Below are 14,093 nucleotides of genomic sequence, written 5' to 3' on the forward strand. Positions count from 1 at the left end.
GCCTGCGCCATCAGCATCACATCTGTGAGGACAATGTGCCGTGCCGGCTTGGGAGTGACATGTCGGTGGGTTCACTGACATCCATGAGACTTTGAAGCACCTGACACTTGCCATTGATCTTCCTCTTCCTTTTCAAACTAAGTCATGGATGGCTTAACCCACCCCTTGCAGCAGTTTTTTCCAACTGATATTACTCAGTGGCTTGTAAAGTTTTGAGTAACAAGAATTTATAGTCTTTTTATTGGGAAGGAAGACACTTTCTTACCGCAAGTGATCTCTTCCACAGCTATCCTCATTGTCTGCATTAATGCAGATCCTTGCTTGTCAGCCTCAACGAGCTGCTAATGGTAATGCATTCCCAAAATTAATTACGATGGATATGTGTGTGCATGAGTATTTAAGTGTGCTGCTTTTTATTTTCAGTCTTGTATTACGAGAGAGGTCACACAGAGGTGAACTTCTACTTAACGTTTCTTGTTTAGAGTGATGAGAACAATGGCACTACAATATTTTTTACATTTCTTCTCCAGCCCTTTCCTGGCACATTTTAATGTCTTGTCTGCTTCATGCCTGAGTGTTGAGTAGGCACTTTGTTATTGACAGCCTAAGAAAAATAGAAGTCTTCCTGCTGAATGGTTGTCATCCAGCAAAAAGACACGCCAGAAATATCTTCCAATATGTATTTTTCAACTCTTACTTTGTCTGCTACCACATTACTGATTTTGCCTCTTTTTTAATTATTTTTGTGCCAATACCTAAACATTGCTGTGTGAGTTTCCTTCTCATTCTACATCTCTGATTAATATCGTATAGAGCGGTGAGCAGCTACTGGGGCATCACGCTCTTCGCATTTTGCTGTTATCAAATGCTAGGATTCTTTGTGTGGTTTCTAAATGATGGCAGACCGTTTCTGCACAATCTCTGTTTTTACTTTCTTTTGTTTTGCCAGATACATCTCCAATGAATGAAAATTGAGTCTTGGGGCTAGGTACTTTTGGAACAAAGAACATTCACTTTAAAAGATATACTTTTAACCAAGGTGCTTCAAATTTAGTCACATATGCTGGAAAATATTTTTTTAAAAAAACTTTTATTCAAAAATATTTTGAATATTTTCTATGGTAGTTAAAATACAGAATTGCTGTCCTGAGTTACAGTGATAAAGTAATTCAAAGTGTCTATATATATATATACACACCTACACATAGACATATGTGGCAACTTGGATACCTAAGAGAAAACACGTCTGTAACAGAATGTAATGCATTTGCTTTGCGTCTTTGTACACATAAAGCATACATTTTGTGTCCTTTTCCTTAATGACAGAGGGTGTATCCTCTACCCGAGATGAAACATTTAACAGTAGCGGGTACTGTTAATAGCTTGCTAAGAGTCAGAGCGAACAAGACCTACACAGATCAACTGTAGAATAAAAAAATATGGTAATAACCATCCTTCTCGAATAAATGAATATATTTTCCAAATGCCCATGCTGATGACAAGCAGCTGTCTCTCCATGCAAGCCAACCTCCGTCTCGATGCTGCTGAAAGAGAAGCAGCACGGCGCAGCGCTTTGCGGAGAGCTGAGGCTGCTGTTACATCTGAGCAGTGATTTGTAATCACAGCAGATAAAACTTGCATGTCCGTCTCCCACGTTTCACATCTAGGACACCTTCTGTCATAATATTCAGAAAATCTAGAGGCAGAAATGAAAGCTGAATTAAGTAGTTATCCGGCACTAGCTTATTGTTAAATTCATGTGTGTTTGCTTAGCTTTTCAACGTTCCTGCTTTTGTCAGTTTGCTTGCTGGTCAGTTCCGTGGTTGGTCTGAAACACATTACAGAGCATCTTGATCCCCCGTAGATTGTGTGTGGAATGAACCAGTAGATTCAGTGTGGTAAGTTATGTGAACGCCACACCACTTGCAAATATCTCCAGGTAACCGCCAGTTCTTAAAGAGCATCTTCAGGTACTTCTTAAATTTTTCCCCCATGAAGAAGTAGATGACTGGATTGAGGCAACAGTGAAAAAGGCCGAGGATTTCTGTTACCTGGAAAGCATAGTCCAGATTCCTGCTCACTTGACAGTCTCTAATGACTCCCGTAATTTCCAGTAGTTGCAAGAAAATAACAATGTTGTAAGGGGTCCAAAAGAAGAAAAACATGATCATGACAGCAAAGATCATTCTCACAGCCTTATTCTTTTTCTCATTTCTACAGTGAACTAATGTTTTAACAATCATGGAGTAGCAAAATGTCATAACTATAAAAGGGATTAGGAGCCCTAAAATGTTGATTTCCAAAGTAGAAAAAAGTTTCCATGTTGTGAAATTGCCTGGGTATCTTGACTTGCAGGTAGTATAATTATGTTCGTTAAAAGATTCTTTAAATACAAGTTCTGGAAATGAGGCTGAAAGAGCCACTAGCCATACAACAAGGCTAGTAATCAAGCCATGGAAGGCAGTCCTTGCTTTCAAGGAAAACACTGCACGAACAATTGCCAGGTATCTGTCTATGCTCATAAGCATAATAAAAAATATCCCACTGTAAAACCCAACCAGGTAGATCCACGAAATGATTTTACACCAGGGAGTTCCAAAAACCCATTGGTCTATTGTGAAATAAGACCAGAATGGCAAGGATAAAACAAAGAGCAAATCTGAGATGGCGAGGTTTAGTAGGTACACATCAGTCATGCTCTTCAGCCTCTTGTATTTGAAGAGGACCACAATGACCAGAATGTTTCCCGTGAGCCCGACCAGGAATACTAGGGTGTACAGAACAGGGAGGAAGGAGGCTGCAAACCTCTTGACGCTTTCCTTACTGCATGGTTTTGGAGCATCATTATAATTATCATAATAGTCATAAAAGGTTGAGATTTCAACTTGAAAGGACTCTGTACTTGAAGAACTCATGTTTTTTTTCCCCAGTTCCTGAGAAGGAAAAAATATAAAAATGTCAGTGACTTTCAGCGCGTGAAGACTGTGTGGTTACTCCGCAAGCCTGAATCACTAGCAATGACTAACTTGCAGTTCCAGTGCACTTCTCATTACAGGTTTTCAAACACTATTTGAGCATTACGGGATGCATATGCACATTTCCAGAATGTACTGTCTTTAACATGTGAGTGCTTAGACCTTGCAACACTGTGCAAATTGGATGCCAAGTACACAGAGCACTGTTCAAATGGTGGAGAGGAAAGCAAATAGGGATGAAAGATACGGACCACAGATATCAAATCAGAGGGGGATAAATCCTGTGTGGAATTAAGTAAAAAGCAAAGCCACTACTCATAGCAGTTCAGGATTTTACCAATCTTTCCAATCAGGCGAAAATCACCGTAAGACGACAGTAATAAAAATGCATCTGACTGTTCCTTCTAATGAAATTACGCTTACTGAAAGTTCACAGGAGTTTTCAGTAAGTGCTGTCTTCAGTGGTAAACGAATAACAGGAATTTGTCATTTTCATACGTGTGTCCTTTTCTAATGGACAGAGTTTTAAGAGGTGTTACTCTGAGGTAACTTGGACACGGTGCAAATACATTGCTGATGTATTACTATGTGTGTTATTCACATCACAGCAAGTGTCATTTTTTTAGCCTAACAGACCAGAATTTTTCTAAGCCTGAATTATGTCCTTCCCCTTTGTCTTTATTTTTATGAATGGAGAGCAGAAGAAAAGTGAGTACCATTGCTTTATTTGTCTTTGCACTGTGTGTTGCTGCTACATAACAACAAACATCAACTATCGTTATTGACTGACCCCTGCTGTGTGTAGTCCCAGGCATCACACCTCTCCAGCCTACAGTTCTGTTCCATTATTCACAGAGATGAATTTAACCTGAATTACAGGCCACAGGGACAAAATTGACAGCAATGGTCTAGAGTTGACAGCTTTGCAACAACTGCACCTAGACATACCTGAACCTAATCTAGTTTCAGCATAATATACTTAAATATTTAAAACTGAAAACATACACTCAGATAATGCACATACACTCACTTCTGATGATGCAGGATTTCTTAACATGATGAGCGTACAGCAACTGCATTTTGCGAATTTTACCTTTTCTCCTCCTTTCTTCTCAGATGATATGAAGAAGCTTCTTTGCTCTAAGGGTGCAGAATCACTTGCTTCTCACCAGGTAGATCTGTCAGGGAGGTGCTGCCTACAGCGGTATCCAGCAGCTGCAAAAAGCAGATATCACTAGGTAGCTGTGCCTCTGAACGGAAGCTTCGTACTTCCTTAAAGATTATATCAGAAGTGCTTCTCTCCTCAATGCTCATCAGAGATGGTTCCTTAAACTCAGAAATAAAATTAAACACATCTTATAGTGCATAATGAAATGCAAAGTTTCCACTGAGAGCCTGATTACTGCGTTAAAGCAGCTTCATCTTACCCAATAATCACTAGAAGTAGATGTCACTAAACAGCTCTCATTCAACAGAAACCTTGTGCTTTCTTATGGGTTGTAAAATGCATCTTAATCTCAGAAAAAAATAATGAAAGGATCATCTGTAGTGAGGAGAGAGGAGGATGGCACTTGCTGAATGTGTGGAAGGTACGTTCCTAGTCCCTCTCTGACAGATAACTGATTTTGCAAGTTATACTCTGTAATTGTAGAAAAAAAGAACTGTATAGATTTAGTGTAGGGAAGGCTTCTTTTATTAATTGTTATTTGATCTTTCTAACTCCTACTTATCTTGCTAAGAAAAGAAGTGAAGGCATGTTAATTCACGCTACCCTTTTTTACTTGATGTCTCCTGCAGCAGGTTTTGTATACTGCCAATCTACCTTCTACCACCGAGCTATCACAAACGGTCATAGTGGTCAAAATATCGAATAAGATGTAGGATGTGCGTGTGTGGTTTAAGGGCAGAGGGTGCAGGGGTTTACTGTGGTTCTTGTTCACAGCAGGAAGCTCAGCATCTTCCATGAATTTCTCCTGAGAGCGTGGTGGGTCTTATCTGTCTTTTGGGGGATCCCGGGAAGGGAGAATAGAGCACAGAGGACATGCACTAGTCAAAGGGGATGGTTTTGAGTCCTGCCAGCAGAACAGCTGTGCTAACAGCTGGCAAGTGCTGCTGTCCTCCATGTCCTGGAAAAGGGCAACCAAACAGAAGTAAAAGCCATTTCTCAGCAGGAGAGGCTGCCTGGTTGTTAGCAGGAGAAACTGAAGAGTCACAATTAGAAGCAGAAACAAGAAAGCTATAAGAGGTGGCTGGGAGGGTAGGAAGAATAATAGATTTCAGTCCAGAAGTGATAGGTTTTCTAGGTTGACGTCCTCTATTATTCCAGACACAGGTATAGCTTTCTTTCAGGTATGCTATTTGCTGCTATCCTATATGCCTCTGATGTTGTTACTTTTCCTAATAACTTACATTTGGCTGAAGTGTTTCTTCCAGAAAGGCTTGATGTGAAGACAGCACGAGATGTGGGATCTACCGGTGTCATGTTTTGCCAAAATAAAGTACTTGTACGGGAAGTAGCTTCTCAGTCGCCTTTCACAAACTGCTTCTGTGGAGATTTTTAAATCCATCACTGGGAGATGTTTGTCTGGTGCAGGTTATTGCTCTGCAGATCATGTACGTCTTCTCATTTGACTAGCAGTCCTTTAATGATGCGAACATCAGATGAGCAGGCAACGCTCTGGTACCAGTTTCATCAGCTCTGCTCACAGAAACTAGAAGATGTTCCTCTTGCTGCTCTTTTATCTGTCTAAAGGCCCCATTAATCCCTTCTTTGACATGTTGTTGCACTAGGGACGTAAGTTCAGCTCTTCACCCCCAATAATAATGACATAAAACTTTCTTTAAGTACCTGCTTTTCAGGAAAAAAACACCTGTTGCTCTGGAGGCATTGTTCTTTCTTAGGTTTGGGTGTAATGCTTTTGCCTCAGTAAACCACTGTGTGTCTGCGTGCCTATCTTGTCCCACGCATTATTTTCTACTCCGTCGAACTAGGTGTCTCCTTTGATTTTCATCAGTGGTGATTTTTCTTGATTTCCAGATCAAGTAGTGAACAGAATTGAATCTGGATACAATCTCTCTTCTACCGTGTAAGAACCCTTCTTGGTTAAGGGATCCCATCACCAGTAACCTTTTGAGGTCTGTCAACCTGTCCTTAGCACACATGCCGCACTTCAAATACAATTCTGATCTGTCAATGATAATGTTACCAGAGACCAAGTCTGCAGCCTTATTAATGCCAGTTTAGCTTGATTCACGTGGCACTGGCCTGAAGAAAGGACTTATCTGGCCTATTGCCTTTTGCCCAGTCCTTCCTTGCAAGCAAGACTTTCAAGTAGCAAATGCTTCCTAAGCAGCTTTCTGTACCTGCTCGCTGCCTCAGGCGAAAAGCTGGGCTGCTCCCACCAGAGTAGTGCAGCAAAAGCTTTTTGTCACGGCATGCATGTGTGGCTGTGGTGAGCTGAGGACAAATGGCTGGACCAGGCTGTCTTGCAAAGCAGCAGTTGTGTTGCTGAAGCCTGCCATACCAATGCATTTCACGCTGCACCAGCAAATGGGAAGGTCTGTCTTTGTAAGGAGAGTTTGAGCAAGAGCGTGTCTGCCAAAAGGGGAACGCTCAGCCACCAAAAAAGAAGAATGGTTGTGGCTACAGATGATGAAAGCTTAGGATGTATCAACTCCAGACAATGAAGCTAAAAAGAATATCTGACAGTTCATGAAAATCAGAAGGATAAAAATGAACCCTGAAACACCTTCTGATGGCCTACCAATGAAAAGAGTCCCTGGGAGAGCCTGTGAGGAAAACTGCGGAGAACACCAAAAAAAGAAATCTTTCAGTAAATGAGACGATGCAGAAAATGGATGAAAGGTGGTGTAAGTGAAGGTCCTGCAATGGCTTGAAGAGAAAGAAAAGTGAAAGGGACTAAGTATAACTGTAGTCTGTAGTGGGAGAGCTCCAAGGCCCCCCTCTAACGTGACAGTGTGGGGTTTTTTTCAGCTCCTCCTCAGAGAAGTAGAACCTGGCAGAGACTAACAAAAGGGAGATGGCAGGAGACCATGGGGTTAAGAGGAAAGGGGGAAGGGATCTCAATGAGACGTGGAGGATGTTGCTGTAAAACTAACAGGTTGGCAGGGGAAGGGGAGAAGAAAGAAGTCTTACCTTTTTACTAGATGGTATCAGGTATGTGGCGCTGACCAAATAAGTCACAAGAGCGAAGAGAAGTGGACCAAACCTGATTAGCCTGACAGAGGAGATTAACCTTTTATATAGGATGGGTGGAGGGGAGGCCCACATTAAAACCAACAGAAGAGAACTTAATAAAAGCAAAAAGCAGAACAACCCAAACCATTAAAACCTTGCTTCTTACCAAAAGATCATTTCAGCCACTCCCACCTTTTACCATTAACGTGCCCTTTTACGGGATGCATGAGTCTTGTGCAAGGAAGGACTGGAGATAACACATTTATCTAACTTGCTAGCTAGGCTGCGAGATACTCACCGCTGATATACCACTGCCCTGTTCATTCCCTCTGATATCAGTGTTGGCTGTGGATAGATGATTCAGAAGTGTTTATTAGAGAAGTCCTCATCCAGAAGAGATTGCCTCAGGAGAACTGCAGATGATGGTAACTAAAGATAGCCAACTATTGCAAACGCGAGTATTTGGACTGATTGTGTGGATCAGCACAGGATCCAGGCTGCCAAAGTCACAGCTGGACAAACGATCAAACAATTACCTTTCTCAACAAACTGTCCTCTCCGTCAGGCAACCAACCTTCTTGTGTGGTCAGGCCTCGTGCAGTTCTTCTTTTGCAATTCAGATGAATTTGAATCACAGTTTGCACATCTGTAGTTCCAACCTTTGCTCATTAGCAAAGTGTTTGTGCCACCTACTCATTGTGCAGTTGTCTTCATAATTTTTAATTTATTCCAAATTTCCTGTGCATGAGTAGAACTGCAGCAATCTGACAGAGAACTAAAAAAAGGAAAGTGAATTAATTCCCTAGTTTTAGAGACACCCACTGTCTACACTGTTGTCCCAGGTGATTTACTCATAATTTACCTCAATCTTTTTGAATGTAAAAATTCCCTTTAGCTAAGACAGCTGCTTGCGCTGACAAGCAAAAAAGATTTAAATCCAAAACATGTTTTCCTTGCTCAACACAGTTAAGTTGGAATTCCCTACATCTTTTTTTCTTTCAGCAGTCCAGTCCTATGTGTTCTGCTGTTTGTGTCCACAGGCAATTCTGTGAATGGTATTGGCCATTGTTTCCTCAGCATAATTTGCTTTCTTTCCACGTGCTGTGCTTGCAAAGCTGCTGTATTCAGAACTCCTCATAAAAAAAAGAAATGAAACTTCAAACCTCACACATGACAGAAACAGTCATTTTGTATGCTGAATTTTACTTAAATTGACTGATGCGAAAACCATGTGTTGTATTCTTCTTAAATGTGATATGACACCTTAAGGAGTTTGCTTTGTCTTGTTCAGTGATCTGTCAAACGTTCTATCAAGCTATTTCTACGGTAAGATGACTGTAGACTGTTTCCACTCTGAGGAGCACTTGATACCTGAGATACAATTTTTCAAGTTTCCCAGACATCACCTAACCATCACTATGATGTCCCCATTAAAGGCTGGTCTCTCTGAAGAGAAAAAACAAAAAGACAAGCAGTGGTGAATAGCAAAGGTCTCCTCAGGCCAGTTTGTTTGATGTTTATTGCGATGACATTAGATATAGAGGAATGATGACATTCTGGCATAAAGGCTTTGGTTTCTGTTTGCTTTGTGGTAGTGCCTCCAAGTCTCAAATACTGTAGTTGCTGGTAGTCTTTAAAAGCTTATAAAGTGACTGGCCTTATTATAAACACCTACACAACACATATTGCAACTGCCACATTCCTCAGATGGCAGTTGTAACAAAAAGGAGGATAGTTAGTAAACCCAAAGTATTTTCAGAGGATCAAGACTGAGAAAGAACCAATACTTGATCTTATAAATTACTAATCTTTCTATGTTTGCTAAGACCCAGGCACTCTGCCATCACAGGGTAAAAGCTGTTTCACTGCAAATCCTTGTCAAGACAAGCTGTACAGACAATTTATGTAATATTCAGTTCACTTGTAGTAGCAGGGGAACCACTCAGGGCAGTGAAATAAAACTGTGATAGCAACAATAAAAGATTTTCACTGGAATATCTCTCTGGTCTTTGTGATTCACAAGATATTCCGATATGTCTTGTGAATCATTGGCGAAACCGCTTGTAGTTCATTTCATGTCCACAGGCTGTCATTTGCTCAATAACATCAAGCAAATTAAAAAAAAAAAAAAAGAAAAAGAAATTTATGTTCCTTCCAGCAGCAGGATATAGTGACTAATTTTTTCTCTTTTTCAGAAATACATTTTTCCCACTCTGTACTTGTTCATCAGTGACCCCAGTGTCCTGTTTTACCATATATGACTTTTAAGTCTGATAGAGTTTGATAATACCACCCTCTGGTGGAAATGCAAAGAAAGCATGGACACTGAAGATGGGCAGAGGAAATGATGGAGCGAGCTTAGGGCAGAGGGTCCTGCCTGAGCAAGGGTGATTACAGGGATGGTGAGAGGTTATGGTGACTCTGGAAATACTTGGCTCCAGGTGCTGTTAGCCTCGTGTAAAAAGATGTGCGCCACTGCCTTTTCTGAATCTGACTTGATCTGGCCTGTGCATTGAGTGTTGTCTTTATGGTAGCTTGTATTCTGTCCTTCCCTTGCACTGTAGCCTCCTGGAACCTGAGCTACCAGGGGGATCTGGAGAGCAGGGACCGGCGATGGGACCAAGGAGGAGGAACTGAACAAGAGACCAAGTGATGGTAAGCCTTAATGATTCAAATCATCAAGAGAGCTCCCTTAGAAAAATGAGCTGACACAAGTACAAGGATACCTGTTTCCGAGGAGAGGACCCCAAGGGGGAGAGGGGCTACAATAAAGCAAAGAGTTGCTGAAGAGGGGCTCTGAAGCTAGTCAGGGCTTATGACCTGGTCAAATCACCAGGTCTAATACTGCCATGTACAAAACAGACAAATCCAGCTTTGACCCTCCTCAGACACCTTCCTTCCAGGGCAAAGAAAATGTGTTGGTGATGGTCCTTCATCTGCACCAGGAGGTCTAGCAAGATGTCCCTGGGAAGCGCTGAAAAAGCGATTCCTGTGCACGCTTACGCGATTCCCCACCCCTGAGTGGTTTTAGACCATTAGCACTATCTCTTGAGGCCCTTCCAGTGGGAAATGCTTCCCATTTCCATGCGCTCTTGCTATGGCCAAGTTGGTGTCTATGTCGCTCAGCAATTTTCCGGGGCAAAGAGGATAGCAAAGGGCTGTGGACAAAGGTGGTGCAACAACCTGCTCCAGGTGCCTCTTCGACATACCATTTCCTTCTAGTTTGCTCCCACCTGGCTGGACCCCAGAAAAATAATTGAAGCTGCAGCGCAGGGTTTCAAGCAGTTCTTATATGTAAGGAACTGTGCTGGTAAAGTGCGCAGGAAATTGCACATAGAAATAGCAGCACGTGTCTGGCGCTAGAGGGAACTGTCTCGTCAGCAGATGCGTGCAGCCATCTACCGTTCTGTTTCATCAGCTTCCTCGGTGTCCTCTAATGTGCCCTGCAAACTGCGGCCATCACAAACTGTGCTGCCATTTCTTGGTGTCACGGTGCTGCTGGTTTTAATTTTAATGTGGCAAATAGGGGCTAAATGCAAACTTCTTGTGGGGGAAATGCAGCTTCTTTCAGTTGCCTGCATATCCTGATATACGTATCTATATGTAGCTGGACTGTTGGGCTGCAGCTGAATATGAAGCAGTGACAAATGTATATAACTTACCAGAGACTTAAAATCTGCGTGGGGTGGAAAACAGACTGCTGCAGTTTGGCAAGTGGATAATAACGTAGTGAAAAAGCTGTGCCGAGTCCTTGCTTGCATTCTCTACCATTCGCTTACCTCTGCCTTCAGTGGTGTAAAGTTAATGTGCTGCTTCCTGCTGATCAAAGGAACGCAGCTGGAAATTTATAAATGCAAACTGTTCTTCACAAGTAAACCATTTTCCCTACGCCCAATGGGAGCTATTTTACAGTATTTCTTTAGGGAGAGGAATGACAAATACAACATATTAACTATTGACATTTGTGTATTGAATATTGGTGCAACAAACAAAATTATACAGGAGAAGTTGGTGGATTTTTTTTTTTCTGCGTTGAAAACAATGTGTTAACTCTGACGCTGCAAAACCCACATCTTGAGGTTTGGGTGTGTATATGTTGAAAAGCACACTCTTGCAGTAGTTACCAAGTAAATTAGGAAGTTCTTATTAACAATGGCAGCAGAATTAATACCATCTTCAGCAGAAGCTGTATGTATGTGACAAGTGTCAGAAGCCATCCTGTCATAGGTATAAATTGTTCTCAGTTTTAGCTTCACTTATCGAATTTGAATTTCAAAATAATAACTCTGGAAGTCACAGGTTTTCATTAGAGTTCCAGGTGTCTTACAGACTTAATAAACTGAAGTGCAAACAGTAAATACTTGAGCAGGACTGAGTAAGTCCTTAATGCAGAAAATATTTCATTCACTACTAAAATGTGCCCATTTTGGAAGTGGTATGTAGATGACTTTAGGCAAAGCACAGCACCATGCATGGGCAATCACCGTAGAAGAAAAATGTTACCAGCTAGCAGCTGCAAAAGCAAAGGTGGGCAGCAACTTCTAGAATTTGAATTTGACAAGAATATAGCTGGTAATTGAGTTTTTCTTTGGAAAACTCTCCTATGTTTGGGACTTGCATGGATGAGACTTGTGCCTTTGTTGGCAACAGAGTATCCTGCTAGGACAAGGGTTTTATACTGCCTACGAGACCTCAGTGGGGGACCCCACAAAGGTAATAGAGGCAAAATGGAAATGACTGGAGCTAACCCATAACCAGTGCATTTATAAACAGCTTCTCTGTGAAATACAGCCTTAAAACTTCACACTACCTTGAACCAGGGCTTCAGATCCACTCTCAGCAAATTCTAAATCCGAAGGAAATACATGGCTACTGATTCCTCCTGATGCCGGTGCTGAAAACTACAGCTTTCACAGCTCTGGCTGGCTGCATTTGTAAGTTTTTTTGTACAAGTTAAAAACACCAAGAGGTAAATGAAAAGAATTCAAAGCAGCCATGCTTACCTTAAAAATGAAGACACATAAACCATATGATTTTGGGACTGTGATGTGATACTTGAATGAGAGGGATTCGCAGTGGCGCCTAAAAAAAATACAGATGTCCCTGTATCTCACCGCAAGCAGTTTGATTAAATATCTTTCTTGCTCATTCTGTTTATAAGTAGAACATGAATTAAGTTATGAACCTGCTGAGAAAAATTGGATTCAGGTTTTATTAGTTCCTCAAACTGTAACCCAGCTGGGAAAAGATTTATGTTAAGTGTCAGTGTGATTCTGAAACAGGAAAATGTTGATCATGATGAAAAAATAAGATGCAAAGATAGCTCACCATCTCTCAAAACCTCAAAGCCCCATCCTGCCCCCAAACCCAGCGATTTCCTGACCTTTTGCACAACCAAATACTATTCAATGGATAGATATAACAAGTGTGCATGTGTATGGGTGCATTTTCATGTGGAAATTGTAACTTGCTAAGTAAGCAAGAGTCTATCCTTAATTTATGGCAGACGGAAAGGTTTCATCCTACACTGAGAGACCGGCTTGCTTTCTCATGTGTAATGGGTAGGAGCTGGATGTTGCTAGTCCTCAAGGACGTGTTGATGCAGTCTAAGGATATATGGGGCATTAGTGCTGTACATAGAAAAGTGTGTGTTGTAAACTAGCCGGGCAGTTAGAAAGCACCAGTTTCTGGCTGCAGAGGTTTTGTAAGAAAGAGAAGTCGTATCTTTAAATAAAGGTTACAGTTAACTGAAAGTGCAGTGGAGGGACTTAAAGAGACGTCAGTGGGTTTTCAGTCAGGCTCAGATGGTGCAAAGAATACCTCAGGGAGTGTGATGTATAAAATCAGCATAAGCCTGAATAACTACACAATATTAGCTGTCACAAATCACAATGGAGACGTGTTGTGGGGCTGCAGCTCCCCATGCTTGCTGGTACAGCGAAGAGCAGCGATGCCTGTCTCAGATGCAGCTTAACCCAGTCCTGACAGTTTGTTATTGGTTGCCCTGAGATCATTGGTATGGTTCATGGAGACTGAAGTTTTTTAAGGGACAATTATAACAAAACTCATACTGCTAATGCCAAGAAACTGAAAATGTTGATTTTGGTTTTCAAAGATTTACCACTTCTGCTATGAGGTAGCATGTATATAAACTAGCTACTTGTTGCAGAGCCCAATCCCCGGAAACCCCCCCCCCGAAGCTTTTTGTGTCATACGAATGCTCAAATACCGAGCAATAAGACCTTGGACGTAATTAGTAAATTCTATATAATGATTTGCAAATACGTGGCATAGAAATTGATGATGTTATGCTGATGCCCTTTGGAAGTCTTCCATTGCACAGTGTGGCAAACAAGACAGAAGAAGTGCAGGTTGTCTGGAGGGACCCTTGATTTGGAAGTGAAGGATTTTTGCAGATGCAGTTTTGCACAATGCGTGCCAAGGCAGTCTGACTCACAGTAGGAAGTCTGTGCTGCCGGGGGTAGGTGCATCTGGATGGCGTGTGTGCCGTGATGCGCTGTGCTGGTGATGGGTAGGATTCCTGGGAGACCACTGTGGCTAGGCATGAAAATGCTCTCATTTCCTAGAGAGCTGGCAGAAAGCTCTGGGCTCGCGCCTTTCATTCTGGAGACAGCACGTGGATCATATTTAAAGGCGCCTTTTACTCTTCCCACTTGGTAACTCCCCATTGTCTGAAAAATAAAAGGAAAGTTAAATAAACCGAGCGAGGCTGCACGTCTCAGCCTGGCAATCCACCCTCTTCAGGCTGATTTCATGCAGACCACTTGTTTAGTCTCAGATTACCTTCCTCTTTCTTTCTGCACATCTTAGCATTTTTTTAAAAAAAACATTGTAAAAATACCACTTCTTTAAAAATACCACTTGGTTGGGGGTGGGGGCAGAGTGAGTTGTCTTATCAC

The 14,093-nt window shown here is 41.7% G+C and overlaps 1 protein-coding gene across 2 annotated transcripts; it reads right to left on the reverse strand.

Annotated features, from left to right (window-relative positions):
• Positions 1-1,730: 1,730 nt before the first annotated feature.
• Positions 1,731-4,506, reverse strand: CCR4 (C-C motif chemokine receptor 4). Of its 2 annotated transcripts, none has more exons than XM_054815677.1 (2): positions 4,069-4,506; positions 1,731-2,933 (listed from the first exon to the last, which is right to left on the reverse strand). In XM_054815677.1, exon 2 carries the CDS (start codon positions 2,913-2,915, stop codon positions 1,839-1,841), a length of 1,077 nt encoding a protein of 358 aa, XP_054671652.1. In that variant the 5' UTR covers positions 2,916-2,933; positions 4,069-4,506; the 3' UTR covers positions 1,731-1,838. The 2 variants fall into 2 exon arrangements, with proteins under 2 accessions (XP_054671652.1, XP_054671651.1); XM_054815676.1 differs by having other exon boundaries at positions 4,006-4,506.
• Between the last annotated feature and the right edge of the window lie 9,587 nt (positions 4,507-14,093).

Source organism: Grus americana, chromosome 2 (genome assembly GCF_028858705.1).
Source record: "Grus americana isolate bGruAme1 chromosome 2, bGruAme1.mat, whole genome shotgun sequence".
In the NCBI taxonomy this organism is placed as follows: domain Eukaryota; kingdom Metazoa; phylum Chordata; class Aves; order Gruiformes; family Gruidae; genus Grus; species Grus americana.

What these genes read in the sequence shown, in the direction of transcription:
- CCR4 (XM_054815676.1), bottom strand. Translation starts at nt 4,032, where the DNA reads ATGTTAAGAAATCCTGCATCATCAGAA. An exon ending in GAAATCCTGCATCATCAGAA is followed by an intron (nt 2,934 to 4,005) that starts GTGAGTGTATGT and finishes TTTCCTTCTCAG; the next exon opens with GAACTGGGGAAAAAAAACAT.